This window comes from Anser cygnoides, chromosome 9 (assembly GCF_040182565.1).
Source record: "Anser cygnoides isolate HZ-2024a breed goose chromosome 9, Taihu_goose_T2T_genome, whole genome shotgun sequence".
NCBI classification, from domain to species: domain Eukaryota; kingdom Metazoa; phylum Chordata; class Aves; order Anseriformes; family Anatidae; genus Anser; species Anser cygnoides.
In genome coordinates this window covers 4801354-4815855 of record NC_089881.1, presented here as the reverse complement: position 1 = coordinate 4815855, position 14502 = coordinate 4801354, and the positions used below count along the sequence as shown (strand labels likewise).

General features: G+C 44.6%; 1 protein-coding gene across 15 annotated transcripts in view; it reads right to left on the bottom strand.

Moving 5' to 3' along the window:
- Positions 1 to 10193: 10193 nt before the first annotated feature.
- DOCK10 (dedicator of cytokinesis 10) overlaps positions 10194 to 14502 on the bottom strand; it is a 151967-nt gene continuing 147658 nt past the window's right edge. For 12 of the 15 annotated variants that reach the window (XM_067002482.1, XM_067002483.1, XM_067002486.1 and 9 more), the window contains 4 exons: positions 13866 to 13966; positions 13412 to 13550; positions 11489 to 11564; positions 10194 to 10917 (listed from right to left, as the gene is read on the bottom strand). In XM_067002482.1, coding sequence (XP_066858583.1) covers positions 10850 to 10917; positions 11489 to 11564; positions 13412 to 13550; positions 13866 to 13966 — 384 coding nt within the window. In that variant the 3' untranslated portion in view covers positions 10194 to 10849. The remainder of the gene's footprint in view (positions 10918 to 11488; positions 11565 to 13411; positions 13551 to 13865; positions 13967 to 14502) is intronic. The other 3 variants (XM_048063031.2, XM_048063020.2, XM_048063032.2) reach the window with 1 other exon arrangement.

Genomic DNA, 14502 nt, shown 5'->3' with positions numbered 1-14502 from the left:
ACATTCCCCATGACCAGATGGCTTTGCACGTGCAACTGCGGGGTTGTAAGTTCCATGTGGTCCAAAGCATGCATGAAACACCTTAAAGTCATGTAATATAAAGGATGGAGCTTCTCACAGCTGAGCTACTTTTGGCAAGCTGTGCTTCACAGGATGTTGAACCGGGTGAAGCTTTATTCACCTTCAGCTACATCCAGACCTCTCCATTAAAAACAACTGAGACTCTAGACACTAAATGAGCTGTACACATGCCTTACGTGGCCAGTCCTGCTGCTTGGGGCTCAGCTGAAGGCTCGAGGTTGCTGCTCTGCCCCAATGCATTTTCCTCCAAGCTGCTGACCAGCAGTGTGAGCGCGGTGGGACACGTGGCACGGGCCTCACGCCCTCACTCACCTGAGCCCAGCAGCTCCGTAGCTGGCATCAGTGCCCCGTGGGTGCTGCTCTGCCAGTCCAGGTCACACCTTGCTTTGAGCAAATTTCATCTGTAAATGCTCAGACATGCAGCAAGACAGGCCCTGCTGGTAACGGAAGGACTTTAAAGGGAAGGTTTTGCAGCACAAATTGAAAAGACCTCATGCCATGCACTCCCTGGGAGATCACTGCTGTTGGCCCCATTGTCCACGCCCACAGGCCACCACCCGAGAGGTACGTATGCCCCTGTGGGGCCACCACTCCTTCCCGGGGCCAGCCTGGTCTCCTTTCAGAGCTGAGCCTCCACTGCAAAGGCAGCTGCAGGGGCTTTGGCTGGGAAGGACAAATCTGGGGGAGGTTTGTAAGGGTTACCCTTACAAAAAGCAGAGACATGGTTTTCCCTGCACAGCTGCTGCTTCGCACTGCAGTGGGCACAGCCACGGAGCACCAAGCCACAATCCCAGCTTGCCCACAGCTCACCAGACCACACAAAGTGTCCAAAACATGTTGCCTCTGCAGAAAGGTGTTTTGCTGAGTGTACTGGTGCAGTGAGTCCCTAGCAGAAAGAAAGCCACCCAGCAGGTTGGCAAGAGGAGGCCAAGGAGGTCATTAACGCATAAAACATCCTCACTTTTCATAATCTAAATTAGCTAACTATGGCACAGAGTTACTTGGTTTGTCTGTTTAACAGGTATGTAACCTCCTAATGTCTATTTAACATTCTTCTTCTTTTGCCAGGACCATTCTCAGTCTGCTAAGTTGTGTGCCTGAGCCCCCCTACACGTACACACAGAAAATCCCACATGAGCTGGTTGTAACCAGATTTCAGGCCTTTGGCCAGATTTGGCCAAGAATTATGACAAAAGATTAGTGATATGTGCTGCTTCGATTCTGAGTACTTGAGGTTTCTGAAAGGGGCATGATTTCCAGCAGGGGATGCTCAATGCTTTCTGAAAACCAGGCTTAACCCGAACATGGGAAACGCTGATTTGCATGAGTCACATGCCAAAACCTCAGCTATGTTTTTGACCAGGGCTGGCAGCTAAGCACAGCTATAGAAACACTTCAAACTTTTCAGAGAGTGCTTCAGATTCTGCATGTGGCATTTCCATGCCTTGGGGTCTCTCTGCCTTTAAATAGCCCCAGGTTGGTCTGCAGCAGTGAGAATTTGCTCTACGCCAGCTCTCTGCAAGCATAACATATGCTGTTGAGCACAAAACTGCTCCTTTTGCAAGAAAATCTATATGCATAGCCGCAGATGTTCATAAATAGGAGCATGAAATAAGTAGTCACTCTTAGATGCAGGGAGGTGGTTACTTGATTGTTACTCATGAAAAGCTTATGGTTTCTGAGCAGCTCAAAGCAGAAATCCATCCTAGCATTGGAATACTCATTATTTCTTAGTTTTCTTTCTTTCAAACAAAACATACCATATAAAATGCATGCAAGGACATTTGTATCTATCTTGCTTTAAGATATGATATCATATGCAACCTGCATATATACATCTAAAAATGCTTATGTGACTCTAGAAAGGTAGGAAACACCACAAGGCATGCAGCTCATGAAAACATACCGCAGGACCACAAATACTATGTGTAGTGCCATGAATTACCATCAGGTTTTGGTAAAGATGAATAACTCCTAAATCTACAGAAGAGGTACAAGACTGTGAATGCAGACCACCACAAGCCTATCTGCAAAAGGAAGCAGCCCCTGTCTTCAAGGGCCACCTCGCTCTCAAAGCTTTCTCCCTGCTTTGGAAATAACCCACATCCATGGGATCTGCTCACTCACAGCTGTTCTCTGATAAAACAGATGATTATTGCTAACTAGAACAGCTGGGGAGCATAGCTCAAAAAGCAAACAGAAAATGCATCTTCTATAAACCTGATAGGAAACTAATTGGACGAAAGGGAAATGTGTATTTCATTACTGCCAACATTGTAGTGTTCAGGGGCAGATGTTCCCTGCATGATGTGAAAATTTTACATTCTGAGAATTTTCAAAAAATACAACATCAACACGATGTCCAAGCACGTATGAAAGTGTCCCACGGGGACTATGACTCCTGTCCTGGAGGACACTCATAACTCAGCCTCCAGTTTCCCTGTGGCTAACCCAGCAGTCCTTAACTTTGGGCATGTTTAAGTCAAATTTCATCCTCGCACAAGAGCAGTTTTCTGTCCTGCATCAGCACACCTGACAGTATGCAGCACACACGCAGGGAAAAAAAATCCCAAACAAAATAATAAAAAAAGTAAAAGGAGAACAATAATCCCACTCAGGGGCACCCCAGGCACGGCCATGGCAGGCCCTTTGGCAGCCCCTCACTGCCAGGAGATGAGCTGCGAAGACTCCACTTGCCCCACACCAAAGCCACCAGGAAGCTCTAGCAAGAACAGGAGGAGCAGGAAAGTTGTGTGGGGCTGGCTGGTTTGTGCCAGCAGCTCATGGTAAGACCGAGGGGACGCAGAGAGGGTGAAGCCAACAGTCCTTCCCTGGTCACAGTGACAATTCTATATGGGCTTGCCTATTTGTTGCCTGTGGGATTAGTTTTACTCATCTCAATGCAATTCTCTTAAATAAGAAACACGTTCTGGATTTTCTTCCCCCCGCCCCCCTTGCTTGGATGCTTTTCTCAAAATCCCTTCTCTCTGCTCTCACTCAATATTACACACGTCCTTGGATTTTAACTGCCTTGGTTCAAAGCTCACTTTATGGCTTTAATTTGTCTGCGAGCACATAAAACTGATTCTTTTTTTGACAACCTAAATATTACCACAAAAAAAAAAAAATCCTTTGCATATGTACTAAATCTACTAGAAATTGGGAAATACATTAAAACTCATAGCAAATACTTTCAAAATATCCTTGGTTGGTCATCTGTCTTGAATATTCATCCTCCCCTATTTCTCTCAGAAATATTCCTTTGAGTAGTCCATCACTGGGTTTTAAAGCACTCAGCGCCTTCCCACTGGGCTGGTGCTGTGCAGCCACGAACGCAGCCGTGTCAAACTGAAAGCTGAGCCGCAAAATGCTCACACGTGACCATCCCGAACAGTGCGCGTCATTGTCCTGCTTCACATTTGGATGTTATCCAAAAAAATTAAAAAAAATCCCCGTTCAGACCATTATATTGTCTCCCCAGTGAATGTTAAGATATAATTACCCTGTAAGGAATGATTCCTATTAAACATTTAATACATTTCCCTCTAATTGAAATTTAAGCCTTTGGTTGTGGTTGGGTGTCACTAAAGATGTGATTAAACATAAAATATGTATAATGCTAAACTCCTATAGGGCTGTCAGAAGAACTTCCACTAAGTCACAAACAAATAATTTCTTTTGTGCTCCGTGAACTTTTCCACACTGCTGGAAATTGGGCCAGCACGTGGAGCTCTCTCCCCTCAGGTGGAAGGACATCACCATCACCACAGGGACCAGGGCCTCCTCAAGCTTCAGTCTGCCCCCACCTTTCCACCCTTGTGCCTGGCTCCCCAAAAGGCTTCACGCTGCCCCCGGCTGCCCATCTGCCACCAGCCCGTCCCCTGGCTCCAGCAGCCCAAGCTCGGCGCCCATTTTTTCGGAATGGCAAAATCCCTGTGGTGCAGAACACCCAGGGGGCGAGCAGAAGGGAGCACAGCCCTGCCTCCTCGCGGCCTGCTCCTGGCACTGCTGGTTCCAAAGGATGCATAAGCAGAGTCCAGGCTTTCCACAAGCAATTGATTAAAAACTAGAGACTGGAATGACCGTGATGACACGCTGTCCTAACGCTTTGCCATCCAGGACATTATACGCTACTGTGCTGCTCCCAGCTAGCTCCCTGAGGAAGTAGGAGCCCAGAAAAAGGACCTCAGTGGAGCCCACAGCATGATGGCGCTGTGCAAAGGGGCTTCCCCAGCCCCTCATGGGCAGGTACATCCCCCAGCCTGCCCACCAGGAACCCTGTGTGAAGCTCTCATTCATTTTGGCAGCATGGCAAGAGGTGTTAGGAATGGATTTAATCTGCAAAGGTATAACTAGCATGCCTCGGTGAAAAGCACGTGCTTCCTACTCAGCCCTCAGAGAGGAGTACTTCAGACCAGTAACAGCATTGAGCACCTGCAGCCCCTACAAGTTCAGATGGTTCAGAACTCCTAATTTAGAAAGATAAAAGACAAAATTTCCTTACCACACCATGTCCTTGGTGCACCCCGCATGGATGGCGGGCGGCTCTCAGAGGGCACAAAAAGCGCCCAGCCCTGCCACCTCCTGCAGACAAGGGTGGCTTTGCCCCGGCAGCTGGGGAGGTCTCCTCCAGGCCACGACCACACCTGGGGCAGTCAGACCATGACCATGACCAGGCTAAGAGGTGTCCCAGTGCCCCAGGAGCCTGAGCCCCAGCGTAGGGCTGTGTCCCCGTTGAGCTGTCAGCAGCACGTGCTTGAGGCAGCCAGGAGATGGGGCTCCCCAGGCTCGCGGCTCTGTGGGAGCTCACTGTCTCAGATCCATGTGAACACGGCTTGGGGAGATGTTTATTCTACATTTGCACTGCTTAGACTGAGTTTACTGCTTGTCCAAGGTGCCATGCCCAGGGCAGAAGGCCTCATGTTGCCCACAAACTAAATGGCTTCAGTGGGCCCTGCCGTCCCCAGGGGCTGTGAAGACCACACACGGCCCTTCTCGTTTCTATCACAAAACGTGAGAGAAAAGCAACTCTCAAAGGAGCAAGGCAGCCCCAGTGCTGGCCACACTGACGAGGTGATGCAGGGTAGGCCGCTGTGACCATATGCCAGAAGGACACAGAGCTTCGCTGCCTTCTCCCTCCAGAGCCACCAGGAAGCCCTTGGTCTGCTCAGGAGTTAAATTATGGGTATTTTCCCTCTAATTACCATACTATGATATTTATTCATGACTCAAGCAGCAATTTATGATGCAAAGGCATCACAAGAGAGCTGGAAAGGATATTTGTGAAGGAGATTTGTATGCTAAGATGGAAAGAGAACAGCTGGCCTGGAGGTGGGCTCTGGAGTATCACAGCAGTCCTGCTCAAATGAGTTAAACTGCATGAAAGAATCTAGTGCTTATTAACTCACCCAAGAAAAATAAAAATACATAAAGCTTGCTACAAAATGTGAAAAACAGATTGTTCACTGTTTATATTGCAGTGAAGTAAAAAAACAGGACTTCAGCACGTGACGCACTATATACAACAGCATGAATCCCTGCCCCAAAGAGCACAGCCCTCAGTGCCCTCCCAATTCATCATTCCTGCATCATCCTCAGGTGCTGGACATCCTGCTGTCTACAGCTGTGCTTCACCTCCCCATCCTCCAGCCAACTCAGGGCATCCAGTGGCTGAGTGGGAACTGCTTCACTGCCACCAGACCTGTTTCTCTCAAGGCCACATCAAGGATAGGCCAAGGACACCAGCCTGACGAGCGCTTTTGTAGAAAGCATTGCTTGAAGGTGTTGGTGTTGCACAGCTTTTGACATGGTTTATAACTGCTATAAGCTGTACCCCCTAACTCTGCTTCATCTGTTATTAAAGTGTCTGCAATTTATTAACTGGTTCCAAAGTTCACCCATGAATAGATCCTCACTATAACATGGCATTTTAAAAGGGTTATCTACAGAAGCAAACTCCAGCTGGACTGCAACTGGTTCTCTGTGCTACCCTCTGCTGATACGTACCTGAGGCACTCTGGTTTAAGGCAGGTGCTGCCACTTCCTGCAAACCTTACCAGCACCCTGGGAGAAGCTATCAACTGGCTACGCTTCCAGACTACTTTTGTACACAGTGTAAAGAAAGCACCTGGCCTTAAAAATACATGTCCTCCTCAAATCTCAGCGCACAGCAGGAAGCCATGAACATGCTCTTAGTTGTAAATGTGGAGAGAGAAACAATTTCTTATACAAACTTTGAAAACATGCTTGTAAATCAAGCAGAAGAACATTTCGTCACTTCTGCAATATCAAAGTCATACTGCAGGGCAGAAAATGAGCAAGAATGTAATGAAAAAACTATCTAGTCGTAATTAATTTATGGACGATTGGCTTCTGGCTTGATTACTCATTGTAAGCTATCACTCTTTCACAAGTCTGCTGCAAGCAGGTGTGACATGCCGATTTTTTCCCCCTCTCTCCTAAATGAAGCTATTTGTTGCTTTCCAGCATGATAGACTTGTCAAAGAGGCAAAGATCATCTGCCTGCCCCAGGCTCTGTAGAGGAGCTCACCACCACCAGCTGGCCTGCTCGTTCCTACCTCCTTGGCTCCCAATACAAACCATCACACTCAGACTGGCAGGTGCACAAAAATGCAATATTCCTCTCCTGTTCTGCAGCTCTTCTGTGTTGTAACTTCTCTGCCTTAGAAATCTTCTAACGCAGAACTGGTTGACATAGATGTGTAATGGAGAAAGTGGTAGATTTTCACGCTTACACAGGTAATCTGAATGTGAAAGAGCTGAACATGCTGAGCATCAGCACAGATATTAACCGTAGTCCTAAATCAAACACTTGTACATATGCATAATTTTTGCCTATTATTAATAACCTTGTTTATAGCCTAAAAAACGGTCTGTCAAAGTTTCACCTGTGAAGTTAAACACCTGTGGAACTCCACACATTATCAAGAACTTAGATGAAAACTTGAAGAATTTTGGGCAGCCGTTTTCATTGTACATCCTTAAGTTATGTCTTTACTTCTGCATAATTAACCCAATTCTGACTGGGCAAAGCTGGTGGTAAGAAGTGCTGCAGTCTTTTGTGACATTTGTGCTCACAAAACCAAGGCCCTGTCCAGCCGGCAGGAAAAATAAACCTACAAACATCAGCAGGTGGAAAGCACACCTGCTCTTGCACAAGCCTCCCTCCCTAAGCTGTTTTCTCTGTATTTTACCTCCCTGGAGCTGATTATTCATGCATGGTGTGGGGATGGGGGGGTGAAACAAAGTGGCAAAAAGGTCTTTTTTGTTTGTTTGTTTTTTAAATTGTCCTAGTGTCTAAAACCAAACCCAGAGAATCACTTACAGAAGTGACTGAAAAATGAGCCCAGCTGTAACAATACAGCGTGAAATAATTTCTTACTGTTCAGTGAAGAAACCCCTAGCTCTAAGAATGGCTGAACATGTTTTGTTGCAGCCTTTGACAAGAAGTCTGAGGGGAGTTTTTTTTTTTTTAATTGAAAAAAATGAAAAAACAAAAACAAATAAAACCAAAACCAACCAATCAACAATCATTAAAAAAAAATCCAGAAAGTTTGAAAAGCAGCAACCGCATGAAAACAGATGTTTCTTGCCGTCTGGCATGCAATTCATGTTAGGCATTAGTGTTTAAAACACCACTTAGTTCTGTTAGGGTTTCATAGCCCAGGGAGTGGGGTGGATGTCGGACTCAGCTCTGAAACGCCTGTCCTCCATAGTTTTGGTAGCTGAGTTTTGTGGCAGTGAAGGGCCAAGCTACATCTTGTAACAACCCTGCAGCCTCACATGCCTTCCTGCATTTCTGTCATTCTCTCTGCTAAGCGCTGGGACAATTCGTGGTTTAATGCTTTGTTTTCTCCCCCTGTTGTGGTCCTGGTTCAAAGCTAATGTCTGCTAATTGCTTTCATGCAACTATGCTGAAAGTGCTGGAACACAGCAGGAGAGCAAGAGCCATCTGGAACAACGGACCAGCGAAATCAAGCCTGAGCATCTCTAATACCAGCAATAAGGTAACTGCTAGAACAGGGGCTTGATTTTCAAATCTCCAGAGAAGGCTGAAAAGCTGTCTGCTTAAAAAGAAATGAAACAAACCCCACAGACTCCTTAGACTTAAAAATGAAACCCGTTTTTGGTTCACGTTACTGTGAAAACAATCCACAGATCTCCTCAGCTCTGTTCCAGAGCACAGCTGGGCTTCAGATCGGCCTAGTGCCAAGTTCGCCTTATTCCTCAAAGCAAACCATGCTTTTGCAATCCAGGTTATATCCAAAGGTGCTCAGCAGATTTAGCTGGTCAGTTCTTGTTAACGTTAATAGAAATGGTCTGTGCCCAAATTGCCTTGGTGGCTTCTGAAGAACCCACTCATGGAACACAAACCAAATGCTCTGAAACTGAGAGCAGAGCTCTGAGGCCTGGCACACAGAGACCACCTCCTTTGTGCCGGGGATGCCTGCTGCCACCGTTGAGGGCTGCTTCCTCCCGTCCACATAACCGAGCACGTCACTTCATCACAGATTACTTATATAGTATAAAGCAAGTTAAAATGTGGGCCAGAAGTCACTCACTTCAGCAGGCTACTGATTTCAAGCAGCGCGGTAACAGAAGAGCACAGCTGGGCTCTTCGGGGCAAGGATGAGGAAGATGCGAGGCTCCCCACGCAGCTCAGTCCCCGTGAACACGCTGCATGGCACGGGTAAGAGGCTGGGCGATCACCCGGAGTCACACGGGCTGGCTCTGCCACTGCACCCAGGGAACAGAGGTCGAGTCCGTGCAGAGCACAGACATATGACAGGATACAAATCGCTCACCTGCGTTCTCAAGTTTTAACTTGAAGGAGAAAAATTCCCTGTGAACATGCATAGAAATGCTTGTGGTAACAACCCAGATGGGAAGGAGCAAAGCAATGCTTAAACTCTTGTTAAATGCAAGTCATTCCTTCGTCACCCAGGATTATTCATGGGAACACTGAGCTAGTGACATTTCAGTCACAGCGGAGGGGATTTCCTCCTCCATGTACCAGCCACGGAGTGGGGCCATGTCACAGCTCGCTGACCCAGGGCTCAGTCCCACGGGACCCCTTCAGAGGGCTGCTGCCACCTCCAGGGGTGCAGGGCCTTCTGCACAGAGCGCGGGTGATGGCAGGGTGCACATCCCCACAGCACCCCTCCTGCCCTACCGGGACACAGCACCACGTGGGATTCAACTCTTACTGAAAATTTCTCCTGGCAGATCCCAGATCTGCTGACAGTGAGACAGCAGAGAGTGCTGGTAAACACGAAGCAGGCAGAGGCTGGAGGGTAGCACTGTTACCTTGCACATGTACTCATACACACACATGTGAATTTAGAGGCCACCTCTTGCTCTTTTCTATCATGCCAGGCTACAACATGACTCAAGACGCACCAGCTGTGAACTGAGGGTGGCAGGGGAAAAGAGAGAGAGGGGGAAAGGAGACAGTTAGGGGGAAAGGAGACAGGAGGGCAGAGCAAGGCAACAACAAAATCCTCATGGCATGCCCGCATAGCAAGATGTAGCTCTGGTCTCTGACCTGAATGAACACTCATGAACCTGTGCAGGCTTCTGAGGGAATCACCAGGGTTTCATCAAGGAAGAAAGAAAGGGATAGAAGAGAGGGGTCCTAACACACACAAACAAAGAGCAGGGACCCCTAAAAGCAAGAACTTTTCTATGAGCAAAGGAATGAACGTGAAGGAGTGTGGGAGAACTGAAGTTAAAAGAAACTCAGTAAGAGACCAGACCAGCTCCACCACATCCCAGCATGATGCAGAAACCAAACAAAACGTCTCACTAGAGGCACACAGTTTCCCAACAGGCCCTGGCCAAAATCTGGGACTAGAAACTTCAAAGGAAGAGCAGAGCTTCCTTGGTCTCAAGCAGGAGGACCTTATCAACTCCTGTTTCTCAGGGTGGCCTCAGACTAAGGCCATGGTTACAATCTGAAGCCATGTTCTGTACGTGGTCATAAATGTCCCTCATCTGCAACCATAACACAACAGACCGATGGGATGCAAGGGACATCCTGATCTCCACACCTCTGGAAATCGCTGACATGGGAATGAACTAACACACAGGCCTTCAAAGAGAAGATTTTATGGACGCTTTTATACACATACACAAATATTTTAATATAATGGTAACTGAAATGTTATCCATATTCTTAGTACTGTCATAATTAACTAAAAAGTTTTTTTTTAAATTTTGTAAAAATGACATATTTTACACATCTTCTATTTACAATTGCAATATACTTAAATGTTATAAAACATCCACTCTGACTTTTAAAATATATGTATACTAGGACTTGGTATTAGATATATTATAATTTATAACAAACTTAGGGCTTGCTGTGTAGCTATCTGTTCAATGGAAACCTTGTAATCAGCCTGACTTAATAAAGACCGCTCAAAACCAAAAATCGACAACAACAACAAAAAGACAGGGAATGTGCAAATTTGGGGGCAGGCAAAAATAAAAATAATAAAAAAAAAATCAAGCTTGCAGTTTTAAAAAATATCACTGTGAAGACTTCCAATAAATTAAAATCATAACCCACAAATCCTTTTCCTGGTATTGTCCGTGATCAAATTATTTTTCAGTACTATTAAACTAAAAGGAAAACAAAACAAAACAACAACAAAAAACAGGTCTTTCCAAGGCTGCACGTTCCCCATGCCTCAGTCAAGCATCAGGATTTGATGGAGTGGTTGCTGCTGGCACAGACGAGCTGGTTCTATTGATGACTCGTGAATATGTGCGCTCCATTCCTTGCTGTTTTGCTGAATCCTCCTTGTATGCAATCTTTTCGTATTAAAAAAAAAAAAAGAAAGAAAGAAAATATGCAACAGTTAGAGAGATCTGTATATCTCAGTTTCTGCAGTGCTTATTGTCTAACCAGTGATTTCCCACCTTTGGTTTATTACACAGGGGTGCTAAGGATCTGGCAGAGGGAGAGGATCTCTGCTGGGGGCCCAGCAGTGACCAGAGGCTGTTGTGAGAGGGAGGATGTCCTCTGAGCTGGGGATGAACTGTATGCCATTTGTCCCTGGCCACTCGTGCTATTACTGTGTCACGCAGCTCCTGGCACACCTTTTTTTTTTTTTGCATCAGGAGGAAGGCTCCTGTTGAGTTGCTCCACTGACCTCCCCAAGTTCATGACTAGGATGCTAACAACACACGTCCCAACACTGGCACACTGGGCATGGATGATGCAGTGCACACACGCAGCTTTTTAAATTTTTTTTTTTTTAAACTCCCCAAGCAAGGGAGTCATTAGACATGAAACTAAATGAACATAGCATGTAGAGAAACCTGCAAGTGAGCAAGCACATGACATTAAATGAAAAAATAGATTTAAGAAAAATGAACATACCACTTTTGGCTATAGTATTGAGGGAAATGTTAGACAGGGAAGAAGAGAAGCTGTATAAGCAAGGACCATGACAGAGCTGTCAGAAAAGAAAAACAAAAACAAAACGAGAAAAACACATGGTGATGAAAGAGTCACTATCAGTAGGTGAGCAAACAAAACCTTCTTGATTATGACAATGGCAAAGATGGCAAATCTTGTTGTTGTGGAGAACACAGTACAGTTACAATAGTGCCTCAAGCCTTCCAACTGCAAAATAAATATTTCAGCTACAATTTACAGTGTGTGATTTATCTGAGGCAATGCTCTGCTCAGAAGAGGAAGCTCATGCATTCCTTGCAAGAGGACTAGATTGCTCCCAAAAAGCCACACTGCTTAGAAAACTGTGCTGTCATTTGTAAGTACTCACAGGGCAAAAAGTGGGAAACTAGTTTTCAGCATGGATTTCCAAAGTCTGCTGACTTTGGTTAAGCAGATGTCAGTTTTGACTTTTGCTGGATGAACTCAGTGTTACATATTAACATAGTTATGTACAGGTAATTTTGTATTATTTAGTCTCTTCACTTACATGAAGAAAACTCAGAGCTCATTGATACAGATATAAATACAGGTGTGAATATTTAATAGGACTCGCTGAATATTTAATGCATGCTCAAACTCATGGGCTGCTCATGACTAATTTAAGTTGACCATTCATTTTCCATTTTTGTGGGGAACACAAGGAATATGTCTTCTGTACATTGAGTAGATAGCCAAAGTAACTTCCACAGGGGAGGCATGAACAGTGTGTAACAAATGATAACCTCAGTATAACAAAGAGATATTATTTACTATAAAATTACTGGAATGCTTGAGTTTCACAGATCTTTATGCACTGAAACAGGAAGAGAGCACAACTCACAAGAGAGCAACCACCGAGCTTGACTCCCAACTGGCAGGCACCAAGGCCTCAAAGCAATTATAAAGGCTTATACCCTTTATACCCTGTGAAAAACTAGATTCATTCCACAGTAAGATTAACAATGGGACAAAAATTCTCATAAATCATTATTCTCCTCACACGTGAAGATGAATAATATAGCATGGTCCAATGGGGTAGAATCAGGCAGTTCCGGGAGATGCCATCACTGATACCACTGGTTAACGCTAATCTGTGCTATAGGCAACTGGAAATACAGTGCAGCTACTAGGGAATAAATATTTCTTGGGCACAATCTAAAGTGGCCTACTCATAGCCATGAAGAGAAGCAATTGATCATGCTTTAATTTGCACTTACTGTGCAGAATAATTCAATTATTATTTCCATTAAAACAGAAAACATAGTAAAAATTATCTGCATAGACAAAGCAATGGAATAGTTGCCAGCGTGAACTTCAGTATTTCGGGATGCACTGCATTTAATTAATGCATGCTTATCTTTCTAAAGCTGCTAACAGTTGAAATGGAATTTTAACATGGCGTGTATTTTGACAGTGCACTTAAAAATAAGTCATTCTTGCTCTGAAAGTTGAATACAAACAGAAACTACAGAGATATAGTTATAAGCTCCAGTTATAAGCTAGGTCTTACAAACAATTTACTGCTTTAATTAAATATATCACAACTGTAGGATAAAGCATGCAAGCATAAAACACTAGTTTAACTGATTATCTTTCTATGCCTCTAGACCTCAGTCTGCAGTCTCATGAACGCTCTACTTTTCACTATCTAGCAAGATAGGCAGAAGACAAAATTTTTGTCAGAAAAGTAGATTAATTTTATATAATGCAGATGAATTTAAAAAGGATTGGAACTACGTGTTCTGAGTGACTGTTGCACTGCCGGATTTTACTTCTAGTATTTTGCTTTAGAGCTTCATTTGTCACTAGAAGAAACAGTCAGCTACCCTCATTCAGCCCCAGCCACCAGTAAATAGATGATCTAACCTGTTCATTCATAACTGCAGAGAGTTCGCTGAGCATATCCTTATAATGAGACTTCATTTCTCCCTGATATTCGAATTGGTCCTCCTTAATGAGGCGTTCGTTGACATCAAGAGCGTGCCCACATGCATCTGCAAATTGCCTACAAGCACAAAACCACAAAGAAAAACCATACAAATATTGCAGTAATGAAAAAAAAAAAAGCATATACACAACTATACCTCTTTTTTTCCTTGAAAATTATACCTTGTTAGAAATGAATTTCAGAAATCATCCTCAGATGAAGAGGAACGCTGGCTAATGGGATAGCCCAAAACTTCAGTAAATGCCTTCTTGAGAATGACGTGTAAGATAGAGTAAATGCAGATGTAAATCAGTGTGCTTCAAGTCAGCCTAATTTTGTGTCACACCACTCCTTACTCATAGTATGCAGAGGGTGGCAAGCCTAAATGTTTACCTGAAGATTTCCTTCAGAAGCTTAACTTGGTTATCAGGATATCTCTTCGCATTTGTTTCTTCCAGAAAAGCTCGAGCATAGGCCATTGGTCCAGCATTTACCTGGGGGAGAAATACACAGCTTAGGTGTAGAGAGCAGGTAGATTACTGTCCTCTCTTCTTTCATCCTAAGGCCTGGGGACTGGCTTCAGGCAAAGCTGTCCTGAAGAATATCAGAATCACTTCTCTTGCCATTTGGATGAAACCTGAAGAGTTTTACTGAGAAAAAGGGAGCTATAGTCAGCTTTGCACAAAGCACAGATCTCTGCTGGCCTTTGAAGGTGCTCAGCTTGTTAGCCATCTAGAAAACCATACATTTGAAGAAATTTCAACTAGAGCCCCAGGAATACATGCACCTCTCACCAACACCAACTTTTCTAACAGGAAACGACAAAACTAATCCAAAAAAAACTCCCTTTAAAGTATCTGCATTCTTGACTGTGTGACAAGTTTTATTCTCAAGTGACACAATAGTCTTTTTAGAAAGGTCTTAACATTTTTTTAGAGAAGATTTGACAGAAGTAGTTATGTTTGCACATAAATCTAATGCTCATCAACATCAGTGGAAAGCTTTCCACTGCCGTATGTTTTTTGAGCAG